Raw genomic sequence first — 20,311 nt, forward strand, 5'->3', positions numbered from 1 at the left:
ACCTCTTAATTAAAAATTTATGAATTTTTGAAATCCAAATAACGTACTTACGGTGCAACACTGTCACTTATGCAAAAATGTAGTTTTTCAGGAGAAGCATTTTAAACTTTGACACCTCCCACAACAATAACTTTATGTGATAATGATAAGATGAATACATCAGCGAATACTTTTAACTTTACTTTTGCTTATATAATGATAATAGTAATACAGTAGTAGTGCTTTAAATCAATTACTACATAAGTAACTCATTTTTGCATTTTTTTACAAAAGTGACATTATTGCACCGGGGGTGCGATAACTCAAACCGAATACAGCGCCATCTAGTAGTTAATAGCTTAAGCTTTACAAACATTCAACGCCATCTGTTGTCAAATTTCGTGAACGAAAACTAGTAGTCTGTAACTACGTTAGTAGTTCCTTGTTGTTATACTAGATGTCGCTACCTAACTAACACAAGTTTGGCGGGCTGTCACGATAAACATTTTCCTTTTAAATCGTTTAACATCTTTTTCGTTTTTCTTATAGGGTAAAAAGAAAACACACATTATAGGCTAAAATCTTTATTATTAACAGTAATATACTCTACATGTTTATTAAACGTTCCATATAAACAGCGCACTGTGTCGCCAACTTGACAGTTGTACTGTCAAACTTGTCCAATTTATGCGGCAATCGGGGTTGTTTGCATCGAAAGAGGTATACTTTGATCGGTTTATTTAACATTCAGATATTAGAAATGATTAATTAATATACTAGCGGACTTGGCAGACATTATTTGCTCGAAATGCCAATAATAGTCGTCTTATTTCAGCCATTTTACACAAAACTAATGAATCATTTAAATTTTCTTCAAGAATCTCTTGCTACATAAAAATCTGTTTTGGAGCTGTCGAAAATCTTAATCTGTTAGCTAGTTTATCTGTAAGTTTGTGGTAAAACTGTACTTTAAGTTGTAATTTAAGTAATACTAGACAATTGATACATTTTCATATCGACAGTCAATAAACAGATTTTTATTACAATTTTACCGTTCTAGTTCAAGTTTCAGCAAATTAATTTTCAGCGTATATCCTCGAATGATAAAATTTACTAAAAATCACAATTTGAAACATTCCAAAACAATTTATTTTTGCTTCTCTTTAGTTCTTAAATCATCCGCTAGATGACCTATTTCTCATTTTTGTATTATTTTCTAACACTGAGATATTTTCATATCACCGATCATTGATACCTTAAATCACTGTTGTTATAAAATGTAGCATTATATTTAAATCAAAATGGTATTATTTTTTATGTTTAACACTACAATAATTTAAAATATTTTTCTATTGATTCTTATTTATGAAATTGAAAAGGTTTTACATAATATCTATTTAAAATTGAAGTCTACCTCTTATAAAGAACACTATATATAGGTATATCTTCACGTTTCTTGTACCGTAAAATGTAGGCAGAAATATTAACGCAATTTTTTATAACATATTATGTAAAATTTTCAATTATTTTTATAGAAATAGTGAGTTGAGAGATTAAAATATCGCTACATTTTAAAACAAATAATCTGGCTACGTCAATTATTAAATTAACGATAACATTTAATTATGTAACTATTTATCATATAATATTTCTAAAAGAAAAAATATTAATCTAACATTTATATATGAAATTGTAGTTCTAGGTAATAAATTTATCCTGACCGATATTTGTTCGCGGCCAGTTTTATTTAAACCAGCCAATTGTACAAGAGTTTGTATATAGTGTCATATGTACAATACACAGGTACACTCTCTATTCCTTCACTCTCTTACACCCGGTTTCTGAGGTACATTTAACAGTAGTTTATCTATTCAATAGCGTTTTTTTATATGAGTTTAAACGCTATGGAATAGATAAACTACCGCTAAATGTACCTCAGAAACCGGGGGATAGTTTGGCTGCAGAATTCTGGAGTATTTTTCTATTATAATTATCTTTCTTTTTACATATATATGTGTTTAAAATTCAATAACAAACGTAGCCAGGTTATAACAGTGTAAAGTTGTTGAAATAGATAGTTTTTTGAAAACATAAGTATGTAAAAACATTTTAAAATTAAGAAATAAATAATCGCAATTAGGTTTTGTTAAACATTATAATAAAAAAATACCTATAACTTTGTTTATCCCAGTCTTACCGAGGGGTATCGTGTTATAACCCAGGAAATGTGTTGTGGAGGTCAGATAGACAGTCGCTCCATGTAAAATACTGGTATTCAGCTGCATCCGGTGAGACTGGAAGCTGACTCCAACATAGTTGGAAGAAAGGCTAGACTCATGATGATGTTAGTCCCATGTAATAGGGGGCGAACTTATTGCTATATACCGGACACATTACCAAATTGTTCAATTTTGGTCAGCGTGGTGGACTCAAGGCCTAACCCCTCCCTCATTTTGGGAGGAGACCCTTGCCCAGCAGTGGGACAGTAATAGGTATTATATGATTAAGTTTTGGGTTAAATTTCTCACTGAATTTTGCTCCAGTTTCAATAACATTATGTGTTTTACTTTTTTGGCCAAATGTTAAAATTATTAATATTTTTGTATCAATAATATTTAACAAAATCTAATTGCGTTTTTCCCAGCGTATTATGTGGTACTGTTGTATTAATAAAAAATGGTAAATTTAGATATAAACAGAGATTTAGTTTATTTCGTCATAAAATCAGAAAATTTACCAAATAGTGTATTATTCCACGTTTCATTTAGAAATCATTTTTTTTCCTTTAACTATTTATGGTTTAAACAAATAGCTGATTTACGTGGAAATTCAATTGATGTAATTGTTTCATGTGAACTTAAATAATAAACTGTAACTACATCTCTGCTTATACCCAAACGATAACGAATTTAAATAGTTTTTTGTTAATGTTGAAGTTTGTTTAGTGACTATAACTTAACGAGACCATTAATTGTTAATCGCCAACACGCCGACAACTATCGGCGACCTGATGTCATCGGGTTTTTATTACAAAGTATCACGTCAGCGACTTGTAGACTACCTTTGAAATAAATCCGCCAACGTTATTTCGCCGACAGTTGTCGGCGGGTCGGCGACATTATGTCGGTGGCTTTTTATTCCAAAACAATCATGTTGACGACTTAAAAACTGCCTTTGAAATAAATCCATCAACATCAAGTCGCTAACAAATTGTCGGCGTGTTGGCAACTTTAGTGACTCCACATAGAATTTCAAGATAATAACCACTAAACAAAACCCAACCAATTATTTTTATAGTGTTAACTTAAAAACTAATGAGTCACACCAATGATTTTTGTTATGAGCATATTTAAAAACTAGGTACTTCAAGGATAAAAAAACTGTTTTTATTTTTTTCGTATCTTCAAAAATGACCGAGATATTTAACGTCAAAGTATGGCCTTCGCGCCAAACTCCGGCGAAGCGGCCGCACGGACGTGTGACGTCATCTCCCGACACTGCTATTTCGTCAGCACTTGTCGATACCTACATAGGCTCGTTGCGCTCTCGCGGTTTCGCTTTAAATAATTTGTTTTGCTTATAGTGGACAAACAAAATGGTTAGAAAATATTGTATTGTTCCTATGTGTACTAACTCCAGTGAAAAAACACCCCAAAAATTGTTTTTTTATGTACCATGTAAACTGTTTTATATTTTTGCAAAAGACACCTAATCTAAAACTTAAAGCCCGGTTCAGATACTGTCAAGCGCAAATGTTAAATAGAAGTTTATTGCCTTTTGAACACTTCCTCAAGATCAAGATGCCATATCATGTACGTACCTACCTAGCAATGAACTTCTACTAAACAGTTGATATTATTTAATGAGCAGTTCAATGACCTAACAGGCGGTGGCGAGCCGAGCGCGGCGGTTGAGTTGGCGTTGGTTTTTTGTTTTGAAAAAAGAACCCATGTTTATTAAATCTAATAATATCAAAATTAAAATGTTAGTTTAATTAAACGTTCTCATTACACACCCAATCATATGAGACTACCTACAGAGTAGATTCATGCGTTCATATGATAGCCATCAACCTGACTAAAGTCAGAGGCAGGGTGACAATTTTTTTTTATGATATTATTTTAAAACTAGGTTTTTCAAATTTACACTTGGTAGGTACGTAACACTTATTATTTGTAATGCCAGTTGTAACAAACTTTCAATTTTATTGTTAACTACACACAAAAATATTATTAGTAGTATACGAGTTCAACTTTCTTTACCTGGGTCTAGTTGATGATTGTGTGCGTGGCGATCGAGATCGAGCATATCTTAGTGGAGGCTTATTTTACAAAAAACATGATGATTAAATTTATAACACATACACAGACTCTTTAAATATTAAATGCAAATCACTTTTCAAATCAAAACTCCGCATCATCCGCAGTCGAATAAGCGTGTCTATCGCGACGTGACGTCAGCGCATAGCGCGCGAAGCAACGCAAATTTAAAAAAGCAGTGAAACTTTATAACGCTGTAACTTCGGTAATTTTGACCCGATTTTGATAAAACAAAAACTATTATTATCAGTATAAGTACACAAATAAAATGCAGTATGTTTAATAGTCATATTTTGATGTGCTGGTGTGACTCATTATTAGGGGTATCTGTGATTAAATTAAATTTTATAAACTACTTATATTATGTCAACATTTTATTATTTTCATTATCCCGCGGTTTCATGGCAAGTTCTCTTCTGCTCGCTTCTGAAGGTTGTAGCGTGATGTTAGATAGCCTATAGTCTTCGTTATAAAAGGCAATTTTTGTAAAAGGTATCTTTTTATTCAAAATTTCAGAGATTTAATTTAGTTTGATGTATTTTTGGATTATAATACAATAATATGTTGACATAATATTTTCATTTATAAAATTTAATTAAACTATTAACACCAATATCTTAATTGCGACAATATTTGTAAATACGTATCATTTATTTTGCTATAGATAATTATGTAGTCAGAAGCTTGAAAGTCTGACAACCAGTCTTATCGAGTATTGTGTTATAACCCAGGTAACTGTGTTGTGGAGGTCAGATAGACAGTCGCTTCATGTAAAATACTGATGTTCAACTGCATCCGGTGAGACTGGAAGCTGACTACAACATAGTTGGAAGAAAGGCTATTTCGATTTGCAGGTATATAGAAATACTTCGTGTTTCAAAATTAGGATTCTTATTGAATTCTCATACAAATTGATATCGAATTCTATACGAACACTTAACAAAAAAATTTCTTTCTAGAGTATGGGGATCGAACTGACTACCCCTGCACATATTAGGTCGGGGAAAAAGTCGTTTCGCATTATAGTATGTATGAACTTGTAATAAAATCTTTTCTCTACACAAAAAAGCTCGATATCTGGGTACCTCACGAGCTCACTGAAAGAAACCTAATGAACCGTGTACTCATTTGTGATTCTTGAAGCCAAAGAGATTTTATTACAAGTTCATACATACTATAATGCGAAAAGACTTTTTCCCCGAACTAATAATAATAGCTATATATACCAAAATAACCACTGCACTTATAATATTATCGCATATACAAGAAAATTGATGTTTCAGTTCACCACAGACATAAAAAACTAAATTTTAAAAACTTAAATACACTAATTTAAGTCAAAGGATGTGACGTAGGCGTTTTTAAACGAATAAAAAAAAACGACGACTAATCTATGATTTGTTTTAAAAAAAATGACTAGATCAGGTTGTTTATGCTTGAGATCTTTGTACGACTACGCTTATATACAATTATTATATATTATATTATATTTTTTATAGAAATTCAATAAAAAAATGATTGAAATGTCATAATTATACAAATGCAAGTTTTAATTAGGGCTATTGGCTTAGTTAACAACAGCCGCGCGGATCGATCTCTGATGTTAAGCTACGCTTGCCGAGGTTGTTCTGTGGATGGGTGACCATCTTATACATATCGAGTTCCTCCGTGTTTCGGAAGGCACGTTAAATTGTGGGTCCCGGCTGTCATTTTCGAAGATCTTTGACAGTCGTTAACAGTAGTCAGAAGCTTGAAAGTCTGACAACCAGTCTTACCGAAGGATATCGTGTTATATCAAAATGTCATGCATTTGTATATTTATGTTATTCCATACATTTATAATTAATTTCCATATAAATTATAATATTATATATTTAATTGTTATTTCCTTTGACATGTGTATCACGGTAAAATATGAGGGACTATAGAAAAACATATATTTATTGGACATTTTGGGAACAAATTTCAATTAGTTAGACATAGTATATAAGTGTTAGATAAACTATTTGCTGAAAAAAGTATAAATTTTATACCTTATTGCCTATAAATATTTATTCTTAAAATCTAAAACAAGTATGGTATTATAGCTATTACAAGTATATTTTGAACCGACTTCTGTAATAAATTTATTTGTAATTTGTAGGTCTGATACCAAGTTTGTAACTGTTAATTATTTGCTTTGAAATCGGTATTAATTAGTATTATTGATATTCTTTGAAGTCGCTGCTTTTTGAAACAACATTGATACTTCGTTTTAAAATCGGTTTTTTATAACAATTATTGATATTCTTTGAATTCGGTGCTTTACTCAACAATTATAGATATTTCACGTTCAAGCCGGTATTTTTTTGTACCAATGATTGATATTTTACTTAGAAGTTGGTTTTTCAAAGAAATTTCGATATAAAGTCGATGTTTATAGGACAATATAATATTTTTCTTTGAAGTTGGTGCTTGTTTCGTAAGTTTTTTTGTATATTTATGTATTTCTATAGTCCCTCATATAGTAATTGTTTTAAATATAATATGTACATATAATTATTGCTTGTTGGTAGTACAACAAATTTGTTAGTTTGTATGTCTAGCGACGCGGGTTGCGGTTATCCGGGTGCTGTCTGCGGGGCGGGTTCAATACTGCGGAGAGAAAAAACATTATTAATAAATTTAAAAAAAATCCATTAATGTCCCACTGCTGGGCAAGGGTCTCCTCCCGTAATGAGGGAGGGGTTAAGCCTTGAGTCCACCACCACCAAGTGCGGGTTGGGGACCAATTAAATTTAATACTATCCCACTGCTGGGCATTGTTTCCCAATGAGGGAGAGCCTTAAATTCGTGGTGAATTAAGTGGCTAGTCGAAATGGAGGCTTAACATTTAAATATTTCAAGAATATATTAGGTCGGGGAAAAAGTCTTTTCGCATTATAGTATGTATGAACTTGTAATAAAATCTCTTTGGCTTCAAGAATCACAAATGAGTACACGGTTCATTAGGTATCTTTCAGTGAGCTCGTGAGGTACCCAAATATCGAGCTTTTTTGTGTAGAGAAAAGATTTTATTACAAGTTCATACATACTATAATGCGAAAAGACTTTTTCCCCGACCTAATATTTTAAGAACAGGTAGGTGGAAGTCGAGGAATTGAACCCGAGACCTCATACTTACACCTTAGTAAGAATTATTAATTGTTTTAAGGCTAATTACCTGGATGAACAGGCGCTGGGGAACGGCGACACCACGCGCCCGGCGACATCTGGGAATTTGAAAAATAACTATTATTTACAGGCGAAACTTGCGAAATATCATAACAATAAGATTATCTTTAAAAGATTTCAATAATGTCTTGCTGGCCAATATTCGGTTACGGCGGCCAGTACTATTAAATCAGATAATTTGCCCACTATATCCAATATGGATGTAATTTCTCCTACAACAACACTGATATAATGTTTATTTTATTATTGCTCTTATTTTGCCCATTCTAATAAAAAATATGTTTTTTTCCAACACATAGAAGTATAATTATGCCCAACAGTGATATAATTTTGCCCACTCCACTCAATATCGATGTTATTTCTCCCACACATACTAAAATTACTTTGCCCACTATGCCCAACACGGATATAATTTAGCCCACTCACTTGTCTAAATATATACGGCTGTCGGTACAGCGGCACGTTGAGTCCTCTGTTCCTCATATCGTATCTGTCTTGCCCATTACTTTGCCCAGCGCTGGGCTTGTCGCGCTCGTCTCTGTCTTGACGGCGCGGACGGTCTCTGTGGTCGAACCGCTGGTACTCCCGGCGGTCTTGATCTGGAAATTAAATATTTGATTATTTAATTGACCGATTTTTGGCCATGGCCAATTTTAGAAAACAGACCATTCGTTGAGTTTAAACAGTCGGAACAAATATTAAGAAAAAATGTCGGCAATGGTCAATTATTTTAAAAACTGGCCAACCGTTAACCTACTTAAATAGGAAGGATAATATTTGCAAATGTAAATAGATGATGTGACCAATATTTGGCCATGGTCAATTTTATTGAAACTGACCGTGGCTTTCTATAAATACTTGGATTTTTTGTTTAGTTATTGTTCAGTAGGAGCTCGTGGCTAAAGTAACAACAGTACCTAGGATCGATCTGTCAGGTTAAGCTATGCTTGCCGAGGTTGATATATAAATAGGTGATCATTTTATACATATCGAGTTCCTCCGTATTTCGGAAGGCACGTTAAATTGTGGGTCCCGGCTGTCATTGTCAAAGATCTTTGATAGTCGTTAACAGTAGTCAGAAGCTTGAAAGTCTGACAACCAGTCTTACTTAATATCGTGTTATAACCCAGGTAACTGTGTTGTGGAGGTCAGATAGACAGTCGTTCCATGTAAAACACTGGTATTCAGCTGCATCCGGTGAGACTGGAAGCCGACTCCAACATAGTTGGAAGAAAGGCTAGACTGACGAAGTACATTATTATACCCGCGCAACTTCGCTTGTGTCAAGAGAATGGGTCATAATTTTCCCCGTTTTTGTATTATTTTTTACTGGTACTCTGCTCCTATTGGTCGTAGCGTGATGATATATAGCTTATAGCCTTCCTCGATAAATGGGCTATATAACACTGAAAGAATTTTTCAAATCGGACCAGTTGTTCCTGAGATTAGCGCGTTCAAACAATCAAACAAACAAACTCTTCAGCTTTATAATATTAGTATAGATATAACTTACATGTATTATTTTTAGCTTGCATATTCCTTATAGAGTTGACAATGGCGCGCGCGGCTGAACTCAGGTGCGTGTCGTCCGTACGACTAAAATACAAACAAATATTTGAAATACTGAAAGTCTAAAGTTAGTAAATAAATGTAGAATGACGAAACAATTTATTGTACAAACGTAAAACTGTAACAAACAGACATACAAAGTTTCGTATTAATATTACATTAGGACTGGCTTGTGCCCGCGACTTCGTCCGCGTGATTTGTGACTTAGGACACAATCTTCATACAAATTTTCTTCCTCTATTTTATATCCTTAGGGGTAAAATTTATCAAAATCCTTTTTTAGCGGATGCCTACGTCATAACATCTACCTGCATGCCAAATTTCAGCTCGATTCGTTCAGTATTATAATCCATACTAATATTATAAATGCGAAAGTAACACTGTCTGTCTGTTACTCAATCACGCCTAAACTACTGAACCAATTTGCATGAAATTTGGTATGGATATATTTTGATACCCGAGAAAGGACATAGGCTACTTTTTACCCCGGGAAAATGACGCATTCCCATGGGAAAATTCATGTGGCGGACGAAGTTGCGGGTAAAAGCTAGTATATTATATTTAGATAGGTACTTACGGCATAACTCTTCCATTAAAATTAGTAACGGGACAATTGCCTAGTATGCCGTTGCCGCTATTCCGGCGTCTTTCTTTCCACTCGGGCCGTTCTTTCCATTCCGGCCGCTCTTTCCATTCCGGCCGTTCCTTCCACTCCGGCCGCTCGGGCCGTTCCGGACGTTTTGGCGTATTGTTATTATTGTTGTTGTTTTCTTTCACGTTCATCTGTGCCATCTGTGAAATAAGTAGATTTGAATTTATAATTGCAAATCTACTATTTATTATTTAACTTTGCCTGATCCTTATTTTCCTAGATATTGACAATTTGCCACTTGTAGTGACTAAAGTCAGTCACATATTTGGATAATTTTGCCACACATAGCGACCACTTTGCCGCACGTAGTACTAATGCGAAGATCGTTTTGCCAGAGTAAAGATTTTTCCATTTGGTCTGATATATCTGGCGACATTAAGGTGTATTTCAACTTTATCACACATCAATAACTTTACCAACTTGTAAGAACTTTGCCCATTGAATAACTAATTTGTCAACTACGACTAACTTCGCCCAATATGAAAAACTTTGCCCGCCATGATCCACCCTGTCCATAGTTCTAAGCATTTAAAATGAATATTGCTATAATATTACCTGTGTTTTAATCTGATGTATCTTAGCCTGTATTTCAGCCTGCCTCGCCTGTTCTTCGTAAGGCACTTGGTCCGGCGTGTTGCGCGACGAGGCCGATATGCTGTTGCGTTTGATGCTTACCTTATATTGTACTACTGATACTAACCTTGCACCGCTTTACCTAGCATGTACAACTTTGCCTGCTTTTGACCACTACCTAACTCAATAACTTTGCCCACATTATGCAACTTTGCCACCCTTGGGTAATTTCGACTACCATGGACAACTTTGCTTGCTATGGGCAAGTTTGCCCACTATAGACGACTTTGCCCACTATATACAACTTTGCCTACTCTGTTAAATTTTGCCCACTCTATAGACAACTTTGCCCAACATAGACAACTTTGCCAACTATAAAAAAAAATTACACAATATCAAAAATAAATGACCTGTGTTTTAATCTGATGTATCTTAGCCTGTATTTCAGCCTGCCTCGCCTGTTCTTCGTAAGGCACTTGGTCTGGCGTGTTGCGCGACGAGGCCGATATGCTGTTGCGTTTGATGCGACCGTTTGGTATGCTGTTGCGACGTTCAGCGGGCTTGGATTCGATTATCGGGTAGATCGGCTGGCATATTGGGTACGGTTGGGGTATCACCTGTGAACAAAAATGTTTATAAGATATAATTGTTTGTTTGATAAATTAGTGTTATTAAGATACTGTCGCAACATGTAAAAAACATTGTATTTGTGACGTTAAGTTTACGAAAATATAGACCAAATTTTATGCTTTTTTTTAGATGCGATGAAGAAATGAAAATAAAAAGTAATTTTGTAAGAAAACACAAAGTAGGTATAAAGTATTTTAATTGTGTACTTGACAACAGTCAAACCAGCTGCTCTTTATGAAATGTCATAAACACATTTTAGTATACAAATACGACATAGTGACGTCACTATGTCATATTTTCGTTGATATCAAATGAGTGTCTAATAAAATGTTTCAGTCTGTAATAATTACTATTTCAACATTATTTACGAAAAAAAACTACGTAGTCTGAGCATTTTAGATGAATTTTACGAGTACTAGTACGAGATTAATACTTCTTCGCTAACCCAGTGAACAACCCAATTAAAATTGCTTTCAAATTAATTTCGGTATTATTGTCAAAAATGATGTAATTTATTATGACGGGGCGTAAATTACGAATTAGTTTGGATTATAAACTCCTTAGTTATTATGATAAGGATTTAGAGCGGGTAACCCCCAATAAGGTAGTAAGTGTCACGGCGAGCAATGGCGACCGTGGTTGAGCTTATATTTTGGGATTTTTGACGTCACAACGCCCACAATAGATAATGACATCCAAGACCGCTATGAGGCCCTTTCTGACGCACCCGCAATTATGTTATTTACTTACTTGTGGATACATAATATTATAGTGTTGGTACGCTGGTTGTGGGTACGGCACCATAGTGGGGTACAACTCTGGTACCACTAGCTTCGGAGCCGGCGCCACCTGCGGCCATTGGATAGGCTCTTGATACTGCAAGTAAAATATAAATAATTACTTATTAAAAATAATTAAAAAGTACACTGAAACTTACGCGATTTTATATGTGTTATGATTTTGCTTAATATTTCGGCAAAGTTAATTGTTACAACTTTATAAAAATTGTGCAAAAACGTCAACTTTGCCTGATAACACAAATAAAGTATTACAAAGAATGATTTTATTAATGTTAAATATAACATAAATATCCGATATTTGTTTTAAATAAAAAAAATAAAACCAAAATAAATTTAGAATATCAGATCAGCGACACATTTTTTTTCAAAAACATTGAAGGTTCTTTGGCAAAGTTACTAAAAATTGTCAACATTGCCTAGTTACAAAATGCACGTGCAAGTGTAAATATACAAATAACACAACTATCACGCACGGGTCTCGAACCCACATCACCTACTATTACAGTAAAAATTCACCGGATATGGTTGTAAGTGCGGCTGCTGTAATATCACGTTGCCTACGGGGTAGGGGGTCTGCAGCACTTGCGGCACTTCCACCTGACTGTACGGCACACTGTAACTGGAATTACAAACAAAATATTTGAATAATATTAAATTTAATAAAAAAGAATTAAAAAACCCCCATACAAGAATTTCCCTTATCCGAGTTTATTTGCAGACATTCAGCTAATCTCCCCACTTTCACACCTCCCACAACTTTTAAACGGCTAGGCGACTCAACAGATTTAATTAAACATGTCTAAAAACATCGCTTCTTTTTTAGTTTTTTACTTAAATAATAAAATAATATTTGTATTTATTTTAAATAATATTTATATAGTCACCTTTAATATAAAAAATAATAGTTTTTTTTGTATCAGAGATGACTTTAATACAAAAAAAAAACTATTATTTTTTTATATTAAAGTCACCTCTAATACAAAAAAAAAAACTTATGTAGTCACCTTAAATACAAAAAAAAAACTAAATTGAAATCACTGCATCCGTTCGGGAGTTATGATGCCACAGATACACAGACACGTCAAATTTATAACATCCCTCTTTTAGCGTCGGGGGTCGGGGTGAAGTCGCGGGCTGAAGCTAGTCTTTATGTATATATAATTCTTCTGTAAGTGTGTATGTTACTGAACTCCTCTTAAACGACTGGACCGATTTTGATGAATTTTTTTGTGTGTGTTCAAGGGGATCTGAGAATGGTTTAGATTCGCAAAAAAAAAGTAATATAAAATATTAAATTCTCGCGTCAGAGTTTTCGTTGCTGTACTCCTCCGAAACGGCTTGACCGATTCTCATGAAATTTTGTGAGCATATTGAGTAGGTCTGAGAATCGGCCAACATCTATTTTTCATACCCCTAAGTGACAATATATATTTTTTTATTTACATGGCAAAACAACGTTTGCCGGGTCAGCTAGTGTTTTATAAGTATGTTACCTTCGTTGTTGGTGTTGTATGGCGCTGGTGTCGACGCAGGCGCCGCACGCCGCGCCCGTGTAGTCCACCGCCGCGTACGGGTACGACGGGTCTGTGGTACATAGTATTAGTTTATAGGGTGCTCCCACACAGCAGTTATATAACGTTAGAAACTAACTTATAACATTTGTTTTTAAACAAATTTGTTTTAAAATTGTTTTATTATCGTGTTACACAATGTTGTATAACGTTATATAACTGCTGTGTGGGAGCACCCATATTGATTTATAATTACACTCGAAGGATTACAAACGTGCGAACTACAGCATAGTCAAAATCATAATACGAATGCGTAAGTGCAAGAGTAAGGTACGATAAAAATTACGTATGCCGTAATTTGCAAGCTTTTAATGACTAAAGGCGTTATAATCATTTCAACGAAAACGAATATTCTTAGAAATTTTGTTTGTTTTCTATGAGAATAACCTATCGTATACATATAAAATGAGTAAGGATAGGATGGATAGGCATACTTATTCGATACTGCCTATTTCGTGTTAAATTAAAATAGGAAAAAAGTCATAAACAAAACACCTAGTAGGTCTTCAGAGCATAAATAATTGATAATATTTTTTTTTACTAACCTAAACCATCCCAAAATTCAGTCAATCATACTGCAAAGTTGATACAACTTTCTAACTCCGGACAATCATTAAGAAACTCTTGATAGTAAATCTCGGAAACAACTATTAAGCCCGACCCGAGGATCGAACCCGAAATCTCATTATTTGCTACCGGATCCACTACCGGCCACGGCACTGAAGTAGCAAAAAGACATAGGTAGTAAAACTAAACATACCAATTCTGAACGCAGTTTCGCTTGCGTGTGGAGACGTGGCTAGCTTCTGTTCCTCTTGCTGAACCACTTGCTGGTATACCATGGGTTGATCCTGGATAACATTAAAATAACACCATTACTCATTTAAATCTAAGAAATTACTCCCTATTATGTCGTTACACCCTATATACATTAAGAAAATTTAACCGATTACTATACCAATGGATACACAATGTGAGCTACACGTTTCATAAAAATTATCCATAATAATAATACATCTCTGTCTATCTGTCTGTTACACAATCACGTCTAAACTACTGAACCAATTTGCATGAAATTTGATATGGAGATATTTTAATACCCGAGAAAGGACATAGGCTACTTTTTACTTGGGAAAATTACGCATTCATATGGGAAAATTCGGGTGGCGGATGAAGACGCTGCTAAAAGCTAGTATACAACTAAAAGTAATTATATACTTACAACTCTAACTTGATATGGATTGTAAGCTTGTGCGACGTTGGTCTGATACATCATGTTGGTCATGTTGGTCATGTTGGTCATGTTGGTCAATGACATTGGACCTGAAAATAATCATAAATATTTTATAAGTGTGTGCTATTACAATAAAATATATAAATTACACATTTTGTATATATGAACCCTCTTATTCATAAAAATATATGAAGTTATGAAAGGCTTATAAAGTGTTTTGTTTCTTTCACTCCTAAGTGAAATGAAAAAGAGAAAACATATTATAGTAGTTTTTTAACTAAAATAGGTTTATAGTGTGTTTATGAATAAGAGGGTTAATGTAATAAAATAGTGATCTCATTTATAAATTATTTAATTAATTCATTAATTTATTCTACTTTTTTTTAAAGACAATTCCCGCACTAAGAATTGCGCTTGTGTCGCGGTGACTTTTACAAACATACAAACAACGGACACAAAGTACAACCAGACCCGAAACAACTATTTGTGGATCGCACAAATAATTGTTCCTAACCGAACCTACGACCTTCCGACGCAATGGTAGCGGCGTGGCGACCTTAACCACTGCGCTACGAAGGCTCACTCAATAAGTGACACTCATATTTGTCTGCCTTCGTGGCGCAGTGGTTTAGGTCGCCACGCCGCTATCATTGCGTCGGGAGGTCGTGGGTTCGATTCCCACACGGAGAAATCATTTGTATATCAGCTTAGCCTTTTTTCTAAGCTATGTTGGAGTCGGCTTCCAGTCTCACCGGATGCAGCTTAATACCAGTATTTTACATGGAGCGACTATCTGACCTCCACAACCCAGTAACCTGGGTTATAACCCGATATCCTTCGGTACGACTGGTTGTCGGACTTTCAAGCATCTGACTACTGTTAACGACTGCCAAAGATTTTCGAAAATGACAGCCGGGACCCACAATTTAACGTGCCTTCCGAAACACGGAGGAACTCGATATGTATAAGATGGTCACCCATCCACAGATCAACCTCGGCAAGCGTTGCTTAACCTCAGAAATTGATCCGCGCGGCTGTTGTTAACTAAGCCACAATTCATTGCTTCGGGTCTGGTTGTGCTTTGTGTCCGTTGTTTGTATGTTTGTAAAAGTCCCCGCGACACAAGAGCAATTCTTAGTGCGGGAGTTGTCTTTAAAAAAAAAAAAAAAAAAATACTCACGTATATTAGGATCGGGCAGCACCGGCGTCATTTTATTCTGCATCACTTGTAAATTCACCTCCTGAGTTATGTAGTGGTTTTGTAACTGATGCGGCGAGGTCATCTATAACAAAATGAACATAATATTAAACGAATGGTCTAAGGATGTACTCGCCACGCAGTCGAGGATTCGAACCCGAGGCAAAACACCTTCTGCAAACTCCAATAGCCGGGTCCTAACTAAGCGAGCAGCTTCGCGAGGCAATATCTCGGTCCCCGTCATTTCGATATAAAAGATCTGTGGATCTGTTTAACTAAAAAAAATGTAAATTTAACTAAAAAAATAATAAAATGATATCATAGGGACTAGCGGGATCAGAGGGACTGGTGGGATCAGTGGGACTGGCGGGATCAGAGACACTGGCGGGATCGGTGGGACTGGTGGGAGCGATGGGACCGGCGGGATCAATGGGACTGGTGGGATCAATGGGACTGGTGGGATCAATTGGACTGGTGGGATCAATGGGACTGGTGGGATCAATGGGACTGGTGGGATTAATGGGACTGGTGGGATCAATGGGACTGGTGGGATCAATTGGACTGGTGGGATCAGGAGGGCTGGTAGATCAGTGGGACTGGTGGGATCAGTGGGATCTGTGGGAATGGTGGGATCAGTGGGACTTGCGGAATGTGTGACAGGTGGGATCATTAGGTCAGATGGGATCGACGGGACTGATGGGATCAGTAGGACTGTGAGGCATGATATTTAGATTGGTGGCATTATTGGGAATGGGGGTCACGGGATTATTCTGAACGTGGGATTTGTAGGATTATCGAGACCGACTATTGGTGGGATTTGTGGGATAATTATAGACAGTGGGTATCGTGGGATTATTGACACAGTACGATTCAAGGGATCAATGTGACAATGGCATTCGTGGGATTATTGAGACCGTGGGATTGGTGGGATTTGTGGGATTATTATGCAATCTTACCTCATCAGTGGAATATCCATGTGTATATTGATACACTTGTTGTTCTTTAATTTTAAACACTTCAGTCTCTCGCTGCATCTCTATCTTGTGACTATCGTATATCTTAGTTTCACTATTTGTGGACAATTAGTTGGATAGCCAGATGAGTGGGATTGGTGGGATCATTGATACAGCGGGATTAGTGGGATTATTGAGACTGTTGGATCAGTGGGATTATTGAGACAATGGTGTTTGTGGGATTATTGAAACAGTGGGATGTTGGGATTATTGAGATAGTGAGATTCGTGGGATTATCGAGGCAGTGGGATTGGTGGAATTAATGCGACAGTGGCATTCGTGGGATTATTGAGACCATGGGATTGGTGGGATTTATGCGACAGTGGCATTCGTGGGATTATTGAGACCATGGGATTGGTGGGATTTATGCGATTGTAATACAAAGTGTTACCTCATCAGTGGAATATCCATGTGTATATTGATACACTTGTTGTTCTTTCACTTTGAACACTTCAGTCTCTCGCTGCATCTCTATCTTGTGACTATCATATATCTTAGTTTCACTATTTGTGGACAGTTAGTTGGATAGCCAGATGAGTGGGATTGGAGGGATTATTGAGACAGCGGGATTAGTGGGATTATTGAGATTGTGGGATCAGTGGAATTATTGAGACTGTGGGATCAGTGGGATTATTGAAACAGTGGGATGTTGGGATTATTGGGATAGTGAGATTCGTGGGATTATTGAGACCGTGGGATTCGTGGGATTATAATACAAAGTGTTACCTCATCAGTGGAATATCCATGTGTATACTGATACACTTGTTGTTCCTTAACTTTGAACACTTCAGTCTCTCGCTGCATCTCTATCTTGTGACTATCGTATATCCTAGTTTCACTATTTGTGGACAGTTAGTTGGATAGCCAGATGAGTGGGATTGGTGGGATTATTGAGACAGCGGGATTAGTGAGATTGTGGGATCAGTGGGATTATTGAGACTATGGACTTTGTGGGATTATTGAAACAGTGGGATGTTGGGATTATTGATACATTGAGATTTGTGGGATTATTGAGACCGTGGGATTGGTGGGATTTATGGGATTATTAAATAGTCTTACCTCGTCAGTGGAATATCCATGTGTATACTGATACACTTGTTGTTCCTTCACTTTGAACACTTCAGTCTCTCGCTGCATCTCTATCTTGTGACTATCATATATCTTAGTTTCACTATTTGTGGACAATTCTTCTATTTTCTCGTCCTGTTGGACGTCCGGTTGGGTTGGCTGCTCGGCTGGAACGGGTGTTGGGACCGGGGTTGGCGGTTTTGATGGTGGTTTCTTTTCCTGAGAAAGAAAGTAAATTAGTGCTAAAATTATTTTTGTTTTATAATTATTTTGATAACTCCCGTATTAAGAATTGCCCTTGTGTCGCGGGGAGTTTTACAAACATACAAACAACAGACACAAAGTACAACCGGATATAAAACAAATATTTGTGGATAGCACAAATAATTGTCCCGTGTGGGAATCGAACCTACGACCTCCCGACGCAATGGTAGCGGCATGGTAACCTTAACCACTGCGCTACGGAGGCAGTTAGAGGCGAAACGTGGAAGTATTTCATACACCTCTGCTTACACCTTTAGGTATAACAGGCATATATTAGGTCAGGGAAAAAGTCTTTTCGCATTATAGTATGTATGAACTTGTAATAAAATCTCTGGCTTCAAGAATCACAAATGAGTACACGGTTCATTAGGTTTCTTCCAGTGAGCTCGTGAGGTACCCAAATATCGAGCTTTTTTGTGTAGAGAAAAGATTTTATTACAAGTTCATACATACTATAATGCGAAAAGACTTTATCCCCGACCTAATAGTTAATTAATAAAATATTACATACCTTTTCAGAAGCCAACAACCTTTGTTGTCGTTTCAACTCATTTTGTTGTTGCAATTGTATCTCCAGCAACTGTTGTTGCCTTTCTTGTATCTCTAGCTGTTGTTTCAACGTCTCTTGTTGCATTTTAATTTCATTTTGTTGTATTTCTACCAACTGTTGTTTCAAATCTAGTTGTTGGGGCTGTTCTATATGTTGTTTAATCTCAAGCTGTTGTTGTATGTCCAACAACTGTTGATCTGGCTGTTTCTGTACCTCTTGTTGAGGTATTTGTTTCAATTCAACCTGTTGTTGTAGTTGTTGTAAATCTATTTGATGTTGTTTCAACTCAGGTTGAGTCTGTTGTTTAATCTCGAGCTGTTGTTGCAATTGTATTTCCAACAACTGTTGTTGTCTGTCTTGTATTTCTTGTTTTAGTTGTTCTTGCTGCGTGTCTGTTTGTGGGGAGTGTTGTTGTATTTGTATTTGTTGTTGTTGATGACAGTTGTTGTCGTGACGGCGACACTCGCAACAACACTTGTTGCGGCATTCCTCGCTTGGTTGACATTCACATTCTGTTGAAATAAATGTTTAATAGCTAGTTTAACGGATTATAGATAAGTATTGCTAAGTCATGAGGTAGAATTTTGTCAAATTTTTCATACATTTGTCAATGTTTAGTTTAGCTATCCGATACTGAACCTTTATATACAAAAGCATACTATATATATAAGTATAATTATATGTATAACCAAGCTTCCAATTGATAAAATAGTTATTAATAATAATAATGTTTAATTTGTATAATTAGTTTCCTTAAAAATATAACGAGGTATCGAATCACGAACAAAGCGAATTACACTGCGACCAATAGAAGCGATATAAATACGATTAAACTTTGAATTTATTCTTAAAAATCACAACTCCCGCACTAAGAATTGCACTTGTGTCGCGGGGACTTTTACAAACATACAAACAACGGACACAAAGTACAACCAGACCCGAAACAATGATTTGTGGATCGCACAAATAATTGTTCCGTGTGGGAATCGAGCCCACGACCTCCCGGCGTAATAGTATCGGTGTGGCAATCTAAATCACTACGCCACGAAGGCGAATTAAGTATGTATATGTTTATGTGTTTTTAAATAAATAAATAAGATATAAACTTACCGTGGTCCATGAATGAATGTTGTTTCTCCAGTCGGCCGCGACGCTTCTCGTTGTTTTGGTCATATTGCTATAAAAAAAAGGAAATATTGTGTTATTCGCTCGCTCCAAAAATGTCGAACTTCCATACAAAGTTTGATCTCCTATTTTACCCCCTTAGGGGAGGACTATTAAATAAAATTCTTTCTTAGTGGGTGTTTATATCATAAAAGGCAACACCTAATCAAATTTCATGTTTCTCACTTGTATAGTATAGGCTCTGCAATGATTTTTTATCAATCAATCAGACAGTCAGTCAGTCCGTCAGTCAGTCAGTTAGTCATTCAGTCAGTCATTCAGTTAGTTAGTCAATCAGTCAATCACGCAGGCAGGCAATCAGTCAGTCAAAACAAGTAATTTTATATATAGATAGATTTAGTTCTTACCTTCTGTTGTTCACTAATAACTGTAGGGTCGTATAACACGGGCGGGTTGGCGGGGTCGAAGTGGTACACGCTGCCATCTGGGTTGGTTAGCGGACGACCAGTCTAAAGAAACATTATTAACAAATTATTATTACTCTTTTCAGGAG

General features: G+C 35.9%; 1 protein-coding gene across 1 annotated transcript in view; it reads right to left on the bottom strand.

The window, feature by feature from the left end:
* Positions 1-547: 547 nt before the first annotated feature.
* enc (R3H domain containing protein encore) overlaps positions 548-20,311 on the bottom strand; it is a 57,794-nt gene continuing 38,030 nt past the window's right edge. The window contains exons 17-32 of the mRNA XM_076132002.1: positions 20,166-20,267; positions 19,744-19,810; positions 18,595-19,145; positions 17,811-18,038; positions 15,721-15,823; positions 14,529-14,629; positions 14,067-14,157; positions 13,229-13,319; positions 12,252-12,354; positions 11,686-11,811; positions 10,716-10,922; positions 9,658-9,872; positions 9,025-9,107; positions 7,938-8,110; positions 7,501-7,549; positions 548-6,932 (exon numbers count right to left, since the gene is read on the bottom strand). Of these exons, the coding sequence (XP_075988117.1) occupies positions 6,880-6,932; positions 7,501-7,549; positions 7,938-8,110; positions 9,025-9,107; positions 9,658-9,872; positions 10,716-10,922; positions 11,686-11,811; positions 12,252-12,354; positions 13,229-13,319; positions 14,067-14,157; positions 14,529-14,629; positions 15,721-15,823; positions 17,811-18,038; positions 18,595-19,145; positions 19,744-19,810; positions 20,166-20,267 (2,343 nt within the window). The 3' untranslated portion in view covers positions 548-6,879. The remainder of the gene's footprint in view (positions 6,933-7,500; positions 7,550-7,937; positions 8,111-9,024; positions 9,108-9,657; positions 9,873-10,715; positions 10,923-11,685; positions 11,812-12,251; positions 12,355-13,228; positions 13,320-14,066; positions 14,158-14,528; positions 14,630-15,720; positions 15,824-17,810; positions 18,039-18,594; positions 19,146-19,743; positions 19,811-20,165; positions 20,268-20,311) is intronic.

The sequence above is a fragment of the Anticarsia gemmatalis genome, chromosome 27 (genome assembly GCF_050436995.1).
Source record: "Anticarsia gemmatalis isolate Benzon Research Colony breed Stoneville strain chromosome 27, ilAntGemm2 primary, whole genome shotgun sequence".
Classification (NCBI taxonomy): Eukaryota; Metazoa; Arthropoda; class Insecta; order Lepidoptera; family Erebidae; genus Anticarsia; species Anticarsia gemmatalis.